Source organism: Palaemon carinicauda, chromosome 15, assembly GCF_036898095.1.
Source record: "Palaemon carinicauda isolate YSFRI2023 chromosome 15, ASM3689809v2, whole genome shotgun sequence".
NCBI lineage: Eukaryota > Metazoa > Arthropoda > Malacostraca > Decapoda > Palaemonidae > Palaemon > Palaemon carinicauda.
Window position 1 is genome coordinate 126,478,365 of NC_090739.1, and position 17,500 is coordinate 126,495,864.

The following is a 17,500-nucleotide window of genomic DNA, read 5'->3' on the forward strand; positions in this document are numbered from 1 at the left end:
GTATCAGCCTCGTAATGCAGTAGTGGTGTTGATAAATGGCCAAATTGTACTGCAACACTTCCCACTTATTTTTGCGCGCTAGCTGCCCAGTTGCAGTTCAGCTTTCATTTTTAGCCAATGACGCTGAAGCTGAGCGGGCCAGACATCCTCCCACTTTGGACGATGATGCAACAGTGAGCAAACATGAAATCGGGCCGTCCCGTCAACACGTTGGTGATGCAGCCTCATGTTGAAAAGGTCGTTTTTCAACACATCCATTCAACACTGTGAGCATCATGAATCATAGTGTGTACGGGACCTATTAGTCCAAAATGGCAGTTCCTCTCCTCTCTTTCTCTCTCTACCTCTCTCGTAACCTACGATCTTCGCAGAGAACTATGAATAGTTACTGCCATAAAGATTTGACTCTTAAAAGCCTTTCTCTTTTAGATGACCAGCAATGGGTCTCTGTTAAGTGGAGGCGCAAAAAAATTACAGAGCTATGGTGGTGTCACCAACGTTACTAGATGTTTAAGGAATTGTCATTTTGTTTCAGGAATTGTCATTTCCTTGCCATACTTGTAAATTTATGAACTATAATTATCATTATTTTCTTCTATCTTTGAGGAACGGCATTGTCAATCATTTCCAAGAATGGTGCTTTTTATATGTTTAGGCAGTTGGAAATTTTCAGCTTAATTGTGTCGTAAGGATCATAAGGAGTGAAACTTTTTGCCATTATTCTTTTCAAAAAGCAATTTTCCCCTTTAAATGCCATGCTCTGTGCTCTTATATTCATCTATCATTTCCAAGTAGTGAAACTGCAGGCTAAATGGCTTTCATGGCCATTTGTGGAGCTTTGACGTAGAGCTAGCTATCAAGTGTCAGCAGCAATGGTTCAAAACGAGGCCAGAGAGACCTGTAAGTTTACTTGTGAACGAAGGTTCTGGAGTGGGAGGTGAGACCTTCCGGACTCACCAGTGGTAGCTTATACACCCCCCCCTGGAACCCCCCCAAGCGGCGGCGCGAGCCCTAAACCACGCCCCCTTGGGCGGAGTTACCAGAGACGAGCGGGTTGACTCGGCAATGGAAGTCACATTTTTGAAGTTGTAATAGAACAAAAAATAACACAGAAGTGGTTGAGCTTACCTTGGTAGTGCAAGTTATGAAGGAATTACTGTGAAGGTGCAAATTGTTGGACATAAAGGTCTTTTTACTAGTAAATTCAATCTTCTTGTGCTCTCTTGGTTGATATGAATATTGAAAGATTCCAGTTAGTTTGTTTTCTGTGGAATAATAGTGATTGTATGTGTGTGTTCTTGTATATAGCCTACTCTGTTGAATTATGAAGTTGTTAGAATATTCCCTCCTAAGTACTGTACATGGTCTCCTCGGCTCACGGGGGAAGGGTTGGAGGGTGACCCAGACTTTGAGTCCGGAAGGTCTCACCTCCCACTCCAGAACCTTCGTTCACAAGTAAACTTACAGTTCTGGAGAGGGAGGTCTCAACCTTCCGGACTCACCAGTGGTAGCTAGGCAGATGCTTCAGGGGGCTTGAAGATGAAGTCCAGCGACCACAGCATCGAAAGCTCCCTGTAAGCCGAGGAGAGCATAGTAAGAGCTGAAGACAGAGTCGCTTCTCCAATTCATTCTGGACATGATTTCTTGTATCGATACTCCATTGTATAGCAGTCTTGATGAAGCTTGCCCCCTTATAGAGTGAAAATTCGTTGACTGTTTAGTTGCATTTGGGTCGGCTCTGAAAATGCACTCCCTAAAAAGTTGTCTCATTTTTTGTAGAGACATTATCTTGAAGTGTTCATCTAGCCATATGTGGTCTTTCCTGTCTATGTTTCTTTCCATACAGACTTTGTTGGTGTATTCCAAATAGAAGTTCAATTGTCTGACTGGACATATTTTTGGTCTGTTAGGAAGCTTCCTAAAGCTGATCTCTATTGGCGTGTAGTTGTTCTTTTGGTTTTTGGCCATGAAGGAAGGGTGGTTCCGTAAGACAATGTGTTCTGGGGTGAAGGTGCTCCTGGAAATGCTGAGATTGTTAAACTGATTAGCTCTTAAAGGGCAAGCTAAGGCTACTAGGAACAAGGTTTTCTGTGTCAGTAGTAAGGTAGAGTTATCTTTCGTGGTGTTGAGAAATGAAATTACTTTGTCTAGATCCCAGCCAGGGAACTGGTGAGAATTTCTAGGTTTCCTTCTATTAACTCCCGATATCATTGCTTTGACATATTTGTCCTCTGCAAGACAGTAACCTGGGAAATAGCCTGACAAGATAGGACCTAAAGCTGCTCTGTAGCTCTTCAGGGTGTTGTAAGACAGACCCTTGTCTATAAGGTGATTGAAAAATAAAATAATTGCTAACAGGGGAAATTTGTTGTCTCTTCCATACTCCTTGTGAATGAAACTTTTAAAAATGTTGTATAGGTTTTCATACTTGTGCAAGGAGCTGACCCTCAAGCTGACAGCAATTTTGGAGCAAACCTCAGGAGGAAAGACGTTAGGGAGCTGATCCTTTAAATTTTGAAGGCGACCAAAGTTGATTGGAGCTTTGCTGAGGGTGAGATACAATCCTTGAGAACTATCTGGTAGTCTTCGATCTTCACAATATATCGTTTGTGCTGCTTCGCGACTGACTTCACTAATGGAATCCATGGTTCCGTCCCCTGCGATATGGTGCAGAAAAGCATATTATTATTGCATTCTTTATTGATTTTAAAAGCTACTTTGTGTAGTAAGAATCCTGGTGGAAAGGCATAGAGGGGTGTTGATCCCTTCCAGCTAATCGTAAGTGCATTATTGCTGATGGCTTTTTGATTTGGAAGAGATGAACAAAACTTTTTGCACTTAGTATTGAAGCCATTTGAGAACAGATCTATTTCTGGGGTGAAATTGAAGTCAGAGCAGATTAAGGAGAATAGACTGTCACTGAGGGAAGTTTCTGTGTGAATGGAACCCAGGTCCCTGGAAAGTGAGTCTGCGATGGTGTTACTTACTCCCCTGATCCATCTGGAATTTATCTGTATGTTGTGATCCTTCATGGTACTAAGTATTTTCCTGACTAGTTCATGGGCTAACTTGTTTCTGATACTACCCTGTTTCTTTATCCAACAATTAGTAACCTTTGAATCAACATGTATTAAGACTACCTTGATGTATAACCTTGTGATGAAGTGTTCCAAAGAATAGAAGCAAGCTAATAACTCTCTTACATTGATGTGAAGGGAGGATTCTTCATTTGTCCAAGTTCCATTTATTGAGAGCATATTACCCGCTATTACTAATGCACCTCCCCAACCCTGGTTGGAAGCGTCAGTGAAAAGTTCTGCATCTATCTGTGGTTTTGGAATGTTAATCTCTCTGTACATTTGTCTCTGTTCCCATGGCTTTAGGTATTTTTTGAAGGTGTGGGGAATGATTTTGTACCCTGAATTAAAACAACTGTGGTACCTGTGGAGATATTTAAGATGGAATCTTCCCAAGCTTGTATAGGATGCACTAAAATTTAAAGCTCCGATTAACATTTGATAGGAATGCAGGTCGGATTTAACAGAGTTGGAGAAAGCTTTGGCCAATTCGACACACTTCTCTATGTTTTTCCCACTGGGATTCATAGTTTTCTTAATCATATTGTAATGCACTCCTAAAAATTCAATTCTTTGAGTCGGTTCAATTGTAGATTTTTTAAGTGAGATATTCCATCCTAAGTCTGACAAGCTCTTAATGACTAGCTGAATGTGATTTTTACATTTTACATAATCTTTTGCTAATATGAGAATGTCATCAAGATAGTTGAATATTAAGATGTTATATGAAGTTCTAATATACTTGATCACTGTGTACATTATTTTTGAAAAAATATAAGGTGCTGTCTTTAGTCCAAAGGGTATCACAGTCCATTTGAACTTCCTTTTACCTAGTTTGAAGGTTAGAAATTTCTGGCTACTTGCATGTAATGGAATGTGCCAATAAGCATCTTTTAAATCTAGTTTGCAGGCCCAAGAGTTTAGATGTAGATAGGGAAATATAGTATTGGCCTTGAGCATGGTAAAAGAAGGTTTTTTAATCATGGTGTTGAGCACTTTCATGTCAAAGATTAGTCGTACTGTTCCATCTGGTTTGAATTTATAAAATATGTGGTTGGAGTAGTAAAAGGAAGTTCTGGGGATCTGCTCTATGACACCTAGTTTTAGCAGTCTGTCACATTCACTTTCCAATATTTTACGCTTGTTAATTGAATAAAATCTATCTTTACCTGTTCTTTTTAATGACCTCTGGGCTTTAAGTTTATTATTAAACGGAATTCTCACCCCTTCATTGATAATTTTACAAGCAAAAGAGGCATTAGGAAGCTTTCTCCAACTATCAATATTCATCAATAATGACTTACCTATCCTATTCTCTGGGGGGCTCTGGGAGGAGTTATTCATTGGTTTTGAGGCCAAAGGCGAGGTCTCTTTACTTCTATCTTGATTTATAGCATTTGGCCCAATGTCATGATGGTCTGGTGCGGAGCAAAGCTCGTTATTATCTGGTGCTGAGCAAAGCTCATTAACCACTGGTGCTGAGCAAAGCTCGTAATTAACTGGTGCTGAGCAAAGCTCATTAACTGGTGCTGAGCAAAGCTCATTATTAACTGGTGCAGAGTAAACATCGTTATCAACTGGTGCATAGAATACTGGTGCTGAAAAAATTTCTCTTTGAACTGGTGCGGAGCATGGCTCAATTTCTAGGGTCTTTCTTTTCTCTGGCTCCTGAACTATTAGCTTGTCCATTTTGTGACCTCCCCCCCCCTGTACCCACCTCGCCTATTACCTCTTCTAAGTGGCTGAGACTTGAATCTAAAGTTAGGGTTACCTTTGAGGAAACTGAACCTTCTTCCCTGAAATCTGCCCCCGAAGTAGAATTTCCTACCCCTGAAGTTTGCTGCCCCTCCTCTGAGGAGGGGACCTTTGTGAAAGCAGGCAGCAATGGCTGATTTTTGGTCTTCGGTTAAATTCCAAACTTCTTTAATGTCTGCTTTGATTATAAGATCTCTTACTTCTTCCTTGAGGTATCTAGGAAGTGCTCTGCTTCTGAAATTTCTTATCAATTTTTGTATGAGGTCTATGCTCCTCCTTAGGGGACCAATAATAATTTTGGACAAAAAATCAATGTCATTTACTTTGGAGGGGTATACAATGTGTGCCAGTGCTGCATGCCCTTGAAAGGCAGAAATACTCATTTTAATATTTTCAATGTCATAAAAAAATTTTCTCTTATAACTGTCATCAAATACCTTACCTTCAGGCCAGAAATTCAACTTTGGAGTATTAATTAATTTAAAAAAGTCTGAGAACTCCTTATTTTGACTACTAACAAAGAATTTATCCCGGTTATCACTATGGCCTTCACTGAAAGTTAATGCTACTAGTGAATTATTCAATTGAATTTTCCCTTCTCTATGAAAAGATGGTTCAGCTTTGAAATTGGTGGAAATATATGAAGGAATGGGTTTATTGAATGTAAGAAGGTTGAAATCTTCGTAATCACTTTCGTCTCCATTATTATAAAAGGAAAAGAGGTCTAAATTTGCACTTTCAGGTAATTCAGGTGATCGTCTTGAGCGCTTAGTAGGAGGGGGAGCCTCATTCTTCTTAGCAGGTGAACCACTTCTGCCGAGATGAATGTTTAATATCAGTGATTTATTTACCATAGAATAATTGAAATTTTGTTCAACAGGTATAGTAAATATGGACAGCAGCGGACCTAGAAGGCTGAAGTCAGGCAATGGGGTTCACGACTCGAATAGCCCTCTTAGGTTAATTCAGTGCCATATTTAAGTGAATGATAAGTTTAAATCTGTTATTATTAATAAACTAGACCTGCCTCATATGTAACCCTTATCAGATAGCCCCCCAGGGCCTAGGCTAGTGTCGATAGGTTTAAAGCGAGAAATGTAAGCTCGAACTTACCTGTGGTCCAGCCTACTGCCTATTAAGCGCGTGCTTTTAATGTGTCAGGCAAGCAATTTGTTTTGTGCTTAATTATAATTTTGTAATATATAAAAATTGGAGTATTTAGTTTGTTTATACCGATTAATCGTGTAGTAATCATGCACATGCTTTGCTTAAGCTACTTACGCTATGTTCGGAAGTGCCTGCTCTAAGCATTCAAATCATAACAAGCTTACGTATGGGGGCCGCCATTTGCATTTGTGACGTCAATAGCCTAAATCAGCTGCTTTCCATATGACGTTTTCGTTGTAAACAGAATTTAAAACCTTACCTTTTCTGGATGATTTGCATAAGAGTTTGATTCTGTTGTAGTAACATATTTACGATATCAGAATTAGAAGGCATATCACTATCTGCAGTCGATTGTGTGCGTTTTTCGTTACTGATTACGTTCTCCTCTCCGCTGGAGTCTTCGCTAAGCCGATGCACCTCCGCGGAGGTAAGAATTTGCCTAGACATAATTAAGCCGTGGGCTGAGATATTACTCTGGTTGCTGAGTGCAGGATAATGAAAATCAGCAAATGTTGGGAGCAGCGGGAGGGAAAAAGAGGAGAACGTTCTGTGCCGAAGTCAACTTCAGAAAATGTGACTTCCATTGCCGAGTCAACCCGCTCGTCTCTGGTAACTCCGCCCAAGGGGGCGTGGTTTAGGGCTCGCGCCGCCGCTTGGGGGGGTTCCAGGGGGGGGTGTATAAGCTACCACTGGTGAGTCCGGAAGGTTGAGACCTCCCTCTCCAGAACAAGGGAGTGGACGAATGGAAGACTACAGTTTAGTTAAATTTTCCAGGTGATTCGATTTCGGGTGTCTTGGGCCAAAGAACTTCTCAATCAAGATGCCTCTTTGAAAGTGATTCACATTGTCAGAGATCCCAGAGGAACATTTCAGTCTCTGAAGAGTCACAAGATGGTCCAGAGAAACTATAGTCAATGGTGCCCTAAAATTCAAGAGGTAAGAGCTAATGGCACCATAAAGTGCAGGAGATGGGATCAATGGGTGCCCCTAGATTCCAGAGGTAACACCACAAGGTATCCTAAATTTTTAGAGCTAAAAAATTCCTAAAATTCAGGAGCTAGGTTTTCAAAAGGTAAGAATGAGACTGAGATATTCATTCGTCACCTTTATAATCTGCAATACAACACTACCTAAGTATTATTGACTTATATATTTATTTCTATTTTTCAATTTGTCGATTCATATTTATATGCTACAATATCAACAATATATTTTCAGGACCTCGAAATAGGGCCTTTGGTCTCAGCCTCGTTCCCGAAATCATTCATGTCAATCAAGTACGAGGATCTCTGCTACGATCCAGTAGGTATGTATGTATGGGTGTGTTAGATGAGTCACTATTAATCCTGAGATGAGTATAACTGATTACAGACCTCGTGACCTATGTGGAAAAGAATTATCATAGATGAAAGGAGGATTCTGTGCTTTGAGATGATTCGGTCTATAGAAAGAGCGAAGGATGGCGAGTTTGTGAACCTAGTGTCACGGTCCGGTCAAATATTGTTACATGATTTTAAATGGAAGCATCCACACTGGCGCTCCGGTCCGCTCTCACTCCAGTCTCGCTCCGGTCATGATAGGTACAATAACAGCCTAATGTTCACAGCGTGAATACATTTCCTAATATCACTGAGCAATATTTCTATACAATTGTGCTTTTTTCTTATATTTATAATTATGCCAAGACACTGATCGGACCGAGAGTGTGAGTACCACAGTATCTAGACCAAAACGAGAGCGAACCGAGACTGGAACGTGACCAGACTGATAGTGTGAATCAACCATTAAAGGGGGGAAGAGGAAGACATTGGAAATATTGGACATATAGTTTGAAACATAGGATTTTATGGTTTGAAAGAGGTGCAAGAAAGAATGGATTTTGAATGGTGAATGGTTCTAGGGAGCTCGGTGGCTGGTAATGAGCCATCTAATGTTGTGAATATGGCAGAGATCATTATCTTAACCTTAAAGTCCTCCGCCAATATTACTGGAGTGAGGTTGCTAGACCTATGCCTTTCTCTACCTAACAACATAATCATCAGATTATTTCAACAGAAACAACATTGGACTCTGAAGAAATGGGTACCATACCTTCCCCCCCCCCCCACCCTTCCCTGTAGGATCATTCTCTGGCACACACACACACACACACACACACACACACACACACACACACTCAGATCATTATTATTATTACTATCCAAGCCACAACCCTAATTGGAAAAGCAAGAGGCTATAAGCCCAAAGGCTCCTAGAGGGAAAAATAGCCCAGTGAGGAAAGGAAATAAGGAAATAAATAAATGATGAGAACAAATTAACAATAAATCATCTAAAAACAGTAACAACGTCAAAACAGATAAGTCCTATATAAACTATAAAAAGACTCATGTCAGCCTGGTCAACATAAAAACGTTTGCTGCAACTTTGAACTTTTGAAGTTCTACTGATTCAACTACCCGATTAGGAAGATCATTCCACAACTTGGTCACAGTTGGAATATATATATAGGCTATATATATATATATATATATATATATATATATATATATATATATATATATATATATATATATATATATATATATATATAATTATATATATGTATACATATATATATATATATATATATATATATATATATATATATATATATATATATATTTATATATATAATTATATATATGTATATATATATATATATATATATATATATATATATATATATATATATATATATATATATATATATATATATATATATGTATATATATATACATATATATATATATATATATATATATATATATATATATACATACATATATATATATATATATATATATATATATATATATATATATATATGTATATATATATATATATATATATATATATATATATATATATATATATATATATATATATAATCATGCAGATATATTTAATATAATCAACCACACTCAAAAAAAAATCAGTTCGCCTAACCTCGATTCTTGTTTCCTCTATTTCCCTGATCCCGTTTGTGGACGAGTAGGAATATCCCTCGAAATTTGGTCGTTCTTGATGGGAAGAAATGCCACTTCCCTTCCGGACACCTGGAGCAAATACCTGGACGCCCACACCAAAGTCTCCGATAAACGCCAGTTCAGCGAGTACAACACTATGCGGGATTCGGAGAAGGAAGCCGAAGCTTGGAGATACGAAATCGACGAACAGACACTAGTGGGAGTGGAACGCGAGTGCGCGAAAGTGTTGGAACTTTTAGAACATAATAAGTTCGGGTCTTTAATTCAAGCCAGGAATATGTTTTTGCCTTTGAGACGATTAAATTGAATAGATTAAAACGTGGATGAGGGAACATGTTACTTTTGTTAGTATTATTGTTATTTTTACATCATTTGTAGGGGGTATCTCCTTACAACACCACGCTCTCCATATGCTGTCAAATTATGGAGCGCTATTTTTTTTCTTTATTACTTATTTATAATTCAAAACAATTCGCGACATGGGAACTAAGTTAAAATTATAAAAAACTATAGAATATATATATATATATATATATATATATATATATATATATATATATATATATATATATATATATATATATATATATATATATATATATATATATATATATATATATATATATATATATATATATATATATATATATTCAAAATATATATATATATATATATATATATATATATATATATATATATATTCAAAATATATATATATATATATATACATATATATATATATATATATATATATATATATATATATATATATATATATATATAATCATATATATATATATATATATATATATATATATATATATATATATATATATTTAAAATATAGGCTATACTAAATTGAACATGAAGAAATTACTCAAGCGTCCATGAAATATATAATTCACAAATACTGACACTTTTGCGTAATTATTCATGTTCAATTTAGTATACATTTTGAAAAAATAAAATAATATATCAAATATACGCTGGCATCACAAACTTCTGATAAATTGAATATGTCGTTTAGTGAGGAAACCAAACTAGATTTTTTTTTGTTTATAATTCTAAAGGATTTTATCATTTTAAATGGTTTCTCATATGGCGAATTGTTTTAAATTATGACGAAGCAATATGGGAAAACAATAGTTTTTCTTTTTAGTGAGGCAGATTTGCACCGACTCGCAGCGGTGCCCTTTTAGCTCGGTAAAGTTTCCTGGTCGCTGATTGGTTGGACGAGATAATTCTGACCAATCAGAGAGCAGGAAACTTTTCCGAGCTAAAAGGGCACAGCTGCGATTCAGTGCAAATGCGCCTCATTAAAAAGAATTTAGTATAGTCATTTATTATTATTATTATTATTACTATCCAAGCTACAACCCTAGTTGGAAAAGCAAGATGCTATAATCCCAGGGGCTCCAACAGGGAAAAATAGCCCAGTGAGGAAAGGAAATAAGGAAATAAATAAATGAAGAGAACAAATTAACAATAAATCATTCTAAAATAAGTAACAACGTCAAAACAGACATGTCATATATAAACTATTAACAACATCAAAAACAAATATGTCATAAATAAACTATAAAAAGACTCATGTCAGCCTGGTCAACAAAAAAGCATTTGCTGCAACTTTGAACTTTTGAAGTTCTACTGATTCAACCACCCGATTAGGAAGATCATTCCACAACTTGGTAACAGCTGGAATAAAACTTCTAGAATACTGCGTAGTATTGAGCCTCGTGATGGAGAAGGCCTGGCTATTAGAATTAACTGCCTGCCTAGTATTACGAACAGGATAGAATTGTCCAGGGAGATCTGAATGTAAAGGATGGTCAGAGTTGTGAAAAATCTTATGCAACATACATAATGAACTAATTGAACGACGGTGCCAGAGATTAATATCTAGATCAGGAATAAGAAATTTAATAGACCGTAAGTTTCTGTCCAACAAATTAAGATGAGAATCAGCAGCTGAAGACCAGACAGGAGAACAATACTCAAAACAAGGTAGAATGAAAGAATTAAAACACTTCTTCAGAATAGATTGATCACCGAAAATCTTGAAAGACTTCCTCAATAAGCCTATTTTTTGTGCAATTGAAGAAGACACAGACCTTATATGTTTCTCAAAAGTAAATTTACTGTCGAGAATCACACCTAAAATTTTGAAAGAGTCATACATATTTAAAGAAACATTATCAATACTGAGATCCGGATGTTGAGGCGCCACCGTCCTTGACCTACTTACAATCATACTTTGAGTTTTGTTAGGATTCAACTTCATACCCCATAATTTGCACCATGCACTAATTCTAGCTAAATCTCTATTAAGGGATTCACCAACCCTAGATCTACATTCAGGGGATGGAATTGATGCAAAGAGAGTAGCATCATCTGCATATGCAACAAGCTTGTTTTCAAGGCCAAACCACATGTCATGTGTATATAGTATGAAAAGTAATGGGCCAAGAACACTACCCTGTGGAACACCGGATATCACATTCCTATAATCACTATGGTGCCCATCAACAACAACTCTTTGAGATCTATTACTTAAAAAATCAATAATAATGCTAAGAAACGACCCACCCACTCCCAACTGTTTCAGTTTGAAAACAAGGGCCTCATGATTAACACGGTCAAAGGCAGCACTAAAATCAAGGCCAATCATACGAACTTCCCGACCACAATCAAGGGATTTCTGTACAGCATTGGAGATTGTAAGAAGGGCATCACATGCTCCAAGGCCTTTACGAAAACCAAATTGCAAACTAGGGAGTAGATGATTACCTTCAGCAAACCTGTTAAGACGTTTTGCCAGAAGACGTTCAAAAACTTTAGATAATATGGGAGTTATGGAAATTGGGCGGTAATCAGTGGGACTTGAGCTACCACAAACACATTTACATAGAGGAGTAACATTACCAATTCTCCAACTAGTGCTAACTTGCGTAAAATAACAGATAACTTTGGAGCTAAGAAATCTGCTGTCTTTATAAAAAAAACAAAGGAAAAATACCATTTGGGTCTACACCTCTATAAGCATCAAGGTCCATCAACAGAGCTTTAATCTCACGAGATCGAAAAGCTAAACTAGTTAGTTTAGCCTCAGGAAAACAGGAATGAGGAAGTTCAAGTTTTTCATTACTCTGTTTACTGTCAAAAACATCAGCCAAAAGGGTTGCCTTTTCCTTTGGACAGTGAGTGACTGAGCCATCTGGTTTGAGTAAAGGAGGAACTGTTGCATCTACACCAAAGAGTGCAGATTTAAGGGTAGACCACCATTTATGTTCCCGAGTTGTGCCAGAAAGGGTTTCTTTTATGGTTAAATTGTATTCCTTTTCAGTTGAGGCATAAACTCTCTGAGCAAAAGCTCGAAGCTGAGTATAGTTGCTCCAGGTCAAATCTGATCTGTTACCCTTCCATTTGTCAAGTTTCGTCCTTTTAAAGAGCTATGATTCAGTGTTGCCATGTTTTATAAATGAGAAAAGGACAACTTCTAATCAACCATCGCTTAAAAAAGGCCAACTCATTATTAGAAAAAGGCCAAAAATGCAGTATTAAGGCACTGCTATTTTCATATTACTGATGGCCAACCAATTTAAAAAAAAGGCCAAATTTCAAATATTAGGTTTTTTTTTTTTTTTTCAAAATAGAGAACGCACCTTATAGCCCCATAGGCCAAAAATGTAGCATTTAAGGCCCACCTATTTTCATATTACTGATGGCCAACCAATTTCAAAAAGGCCAAATTTGAGATATTAGTTTTTTTTTTTCCAAAATAGAGAACGCACCTTATAGCCTCATAAGCCAAAAATATAGCATTTAAGGCCCACCTATTTTCATATTACTGATGGCCAACCAATTTAAAAAAAGACAATTTCTTTTTTTTTTTCTTAAATAGAGAACGCACCCTATAGCTCCCAAAATTTAACATATTTCAATCATATATTATTTCAATGTCATATCTATTCAGAGCACCAGTTAATGAATATCTAATTCGACATTCCTTCTGCTCCAGATACAGTGATTCACGAATGCTGTTATCTACACTTAGCAAAAAACGTAGTTTTAATCGGAAATTCTCCGTAAACATATACTGTTCTCAATCGTATTTCAGTAAAATACAGGCGACAGTAGTTTTACCTTACTTCGTTATAATCTTTTTCGGGTTGGCGACTGTAATATCAGTCTTTTACGCCAATATTACAGTTCTTAAAAAGGTAAAAAACATGGAATAAATGTTTCTTTTAATGCAAATTTTGAAGTGTATTTCATTTGCTGTGCAACTTCTTTGAATTTGTTATTCCAGCTTTTTTTTTATTATTTTTATATGAATAAAATCTTTTATTAGTTCCTGGATTTTTCTTTATTCAAGCTTTCCGAATATAAAGTTATTATTATTATTATTATTATTATTATTATTATTATTATTATTATTAATAATTGCTAAGCTACAACCCTCATTGGAAAAGCAGGATGCTATAAGCCCAGGGGCCCCAACAGGGAAAATAGCCCAGTGAGGAAAGGAAACAAGGAAAAATAAAATATTTTAAGAACAGTGACAACACTAAAATAAATATTTCATGTATAAACTTTAAGTAATTTAACAAAAGAAGAGGAAGAGAAATTAGATAGAATGGTGTGCCCGAGTTTACCCATGATACAGAGGCTATGGCACTACCCAAGACTAGAGAATAATGCTTTGATTTTGGAGTGTCCTTCTCTTAGAAGAGCTGCTTACCATAGCTACAGAGTCTCTTCTGCCCTAACTAAGAGGAAAGTAGCCACTGAAGTTGCGCAGACTATGTAATACAATATACAGACATACAGACACGGTTTTATAAAAAATAAAATGACAGAAAGAATATAACTTTTTTATTTACATTTTTTTATAATCTACATTCAACAAATAATCGTACACAAAACATCTAAGTGTACAAAACTGATCAGCACTTTCTACATGCAATGTATAAATCATAATTGCTATTTGCTTAGAGAGCACAATCACATATGCAATATTTTTAGTACCAAAAATACACACTATAATAGTTCTACAATCGTTTATAGTCTCTCTCACTTCTTAAAGACAGTAATATTTCAATTACCACTGCTCTCGCGCACTTCATTACTGGTCACTCTAAAGTTTGAAGCCGTCTTAAATTTGATTCGTTATAAATTCTTATGGGCTAAATATTGCTCATGGTCACCCATCCATGAACCAACCTAACCCAACGTTACCAAACTTTACTGATTGGAAGACCAAAGGTGGTGTGACCGAGTTATTACCGTTGGCCGCAGGCTTCGCGCCTGACCCATTGCTACTCACAATAAGCGCATAAACTAATGTTCAGTCATGTTTCACTTTTTAAACAAGTACAGCAACCTGTAGCCCAACCTCCTCTTTTATTCGGCTTCGACATTGGGAAAGACATCAGAAGGTAGGCCTACAACTTTCCTGTTGGAAGCATTGACATTTGGGGTGAGATCGCTAGCCACATACCCGGTCTATGAAATACATTCTCTAGGTCTTGCCCATACCCAATGTTTATGGAATATATTCTGTAGACCTTGCCCATACCCAAGGTACAAAGAATATATTCTGTAGACCTTGCCCATATCCAAGGTCTACAGAATACATTCTATAGACTTTGTCCATAGCAAAGGTCTATAGAATACATTTTATAGGCCTTGCTCATGCCCAAGGTCTATAGACTACATTCTAAGGCCTTTCCTATACTTAAGGTCTATAGAATGCATTCATAGACCTTGCCCATACCCAAGGTCAATAAAATAAAGGTCCATACCCATGTAATCGCAAGTGGTCTAAAGAGCAACTGAACCCACGACCTTATGCCTCAGCATGGTTTGGGCATCAGTGGTCACCATCCCGTTACTGTACCAAGCCTTAGAACACAGGTCCTACAGACCATCTAGCCCAAGGGCAAGGGGCTAGCACCCCCCATCAATGTTACTGAAACTTTCAGCATAGCTTGGAATCTAGTGTAAGAAGCATTAGGGTCTCACTGAGTTTCCAGAAGCCTTATTCTCAATGGCTTCTACAAAAACATTTAATGAAATCAGCATAAATTCTTAATGTGAATGAACATTATTCCTATATGAAATAAAATATCAGGGCACTTTTCTGAAGGCTTTAGAGATCACAGATAAATTTCCTATTGTTATTCAAGTAAAACCATTAACTAGATTAAAAAAAAAAATATTTCAGAGGTGATGAAAAACAATGGATGAAAAAAAATTCCTCAAAATATCATCTCTAGCTCACGTTCTACATTAACTCGTACTTCTACAGCAATATACGGGTTAGGGCAACACACTCTTTCCTTTCATCTGCAGCTAAAGACTGAACAGTCTAAAGCTCTGCAACGGGGCACTCAAAGATGAAAATGAAAAAAATACTTAATCCGAATAAACACCGCCAACTTCATAGGTATTTTGGCAACCACAAAACCATTATTATTTTCTCCTTTGTCTGCAGTGTCATGTCACTGGTATTGAATGGGTCATGGCTGTAAATCTACACTTATTCAATGGAATACTCTATTGTGACATTCAACAGTGAAGTGAAATTGCAATATACCTATCATTAACGCAACAATCAACTGACATCGTGATAAGTTAAACTGCGGTTCGATTTGAAAACCTTGAATACCCGAGCCGGCAACCCCAATTGACGGCGTGATAAGTTAAACTGTGGTTTGATTTGAAAACTACGAATACCCGAGACCCGCAACTACAGCTGACGCTGCTATAAGTTAAACTGTGTTTCAATTTGAAAACTGCAAATACCCAAGACTTGCATCTCCAACTGACGTCGTGCTAAGTTAAACTGGTTCATTTTGAAAACCCCGATATCCGAGACCCACAATTCCAACTGACATAGTGATAAGTTAAACTGTGGTTCGATTTGAAAACTGCAAATACCCGAGACCCACAATTCCAACGGACACTGTGATAAGTTAAACTGTGGTTTGATTTGAAAACTGTGAATACCCGAGACCCGCAACTCCAAATGACGTCGTGATAAGTCAAACTGTGGTTCGATTTGAAAACTGCGAATGCCCGAGACCCACAACTCCAGGGTCCTATAGCTAACTAAATCACAGTTCAGTAATCCATTACAGTACAAGGTTGGTCTGCAAAATCATTATGATATTTCTGGCCTCAATAGTTTCCTCATAAAGCCCTGTCCACACGATCGAGCATTTTCAACGGGCAAATAGTGATACCAGACCTCAATAGGTAGTGAGAAACGGTTGATGATGCCAGAAGAGGAAAACTCACAGGCAGGGATCTGGGAACAAACAGTGCTGCCAGGTCCGTCTCTTTTTTTCCTGCTTCTGACGTCATCAACCCTCATTCTCACTACCTATTGAGGTCTGGTATCACTGTTTGCCCGTTGAGCAGGCTCAATCATATGGACAGGGCTTAAGATGTTGGCAGGTAATGTCATGTGAAAAGCTGGGGTGCATTTCAACGTCGGCTTTTTTTCACATGAAGGTTACTACAATGCCCATAGAAATTTGTACAATGTGATTTGTATTAAAAGATTTTTGCTTGGGTGGATTGAATATTTTTCTTGTTTTTCAAAAAAAAAAATATGTAAGCTTTGTGACTACTTGAAGTGATGCCACAAAACTGTTAATAAGTGTTTCGGCAAATGGATGGTATAGTGGGAAAATGTCATGGACGCTTAGTTTGAGCAATGACGTATATATTGTAGCTAACCAAAGAGAAAAGAGATAAGAAATGAAACATACAGGATTTCTTTTACCACGATTTGAATAAAATTTGCTAAAGGGGAAAGATATGTTTTTGTTTTAGAGATCTGGGATGACTAAAACATTCACTATCTTAAGAAAAAGTACTTGGAAAGACTAAAGATTACTAGCAATGATAAACATATTAAAACTTTTCTCACAGTTGATTAATATATAATTTAATCAGTGTCATTAATTTATATTATGTAAAAGTAATGTATCCTAATAGTATAAAAAACATGAACACTTTGTCCTTATCTAAGTAACATCTCATTCACTGACGATCGAACATAATTTAGAACGATCTTTCCTCACATGAAAAAAGTGTAGAAAAAAATAATAATAATTTTACCATTTCTAATATTTCCTTTATCATAGAGATTTGTCACTTTCCGGAAGCGAAAGGGGGTATGGAAAGGATAGACAAAGAAAAAGAAGATGATGACGATGATGATGATTAATGAAGAATTGGAGGGACTTGCTTCTTAAGTTGGAAAGAAGTAATCTGAGTAATATTAACATTTTCATGATTCCTATCCTCTTTTTCTTCTTTTAAAGTGGAAGGTTTTTCAGATTTATTCATTGTGAATATCTGTATTTCTCAGAATCACAATGACAAGGAAAATGAGAACTGCTTGTCCCTTGTTCCACGAGCTTCCACAACCTGGACTTTGGCCGGATGCGATTTATAGAATTT

General features: G+C 36.8%; 2 protein-coding genes across 5 annotated transcripts in view; one reads left to right on the forward strand and one right to left on the reverse strand.

The window, feature by feature from the left end:
• Positions 1-9,476, forward strand: part of LOC137654386 (carbohydrate sulfotransferase 1-like) — a 17,491-nt gene extending 8,015 nt beyond the window's left edge. For all 4 annotated transcript variants that reach the window (XM_068387986.1, XM_068387987.1, XM_068387983.1 and 1 more), the window contains exons 6-8: positions 6,774-6,935; positions 7,218-7,305; positions 9,034-9,476. In XM_068387986.1, coding sequence (XP_068244087.1) covers positions 6,774-6,935; positions 7,218-7,305; positions 9,034-9,332 — 549 coding nt within the window. In that variant the 3' untranslated portion in view covers positions 9,333-9,476. The remainder of the gene's footprint in view (positions 1-6,773; positions 6,936-7,217; positions 7,306-9,033) is intronic.
• A 4,757-nt stretch (positions 9,477-14,233) lies between these two features.
• The window catches only part of Neurochondrin (neurochondrin), a 25,506-nt gene continuing 22,239 nt past the window's right edge, over positions 14,234-17,500 (reverse strand). The window contains exon 5 of the mRNA XM_068387810.1: positions 14,234-17,500. This exon is cut by the window's right edge and continues 1,774 nt beyond it. The gene's annotated coding sequence lies outside the window, so the exon portion shown is untranslated.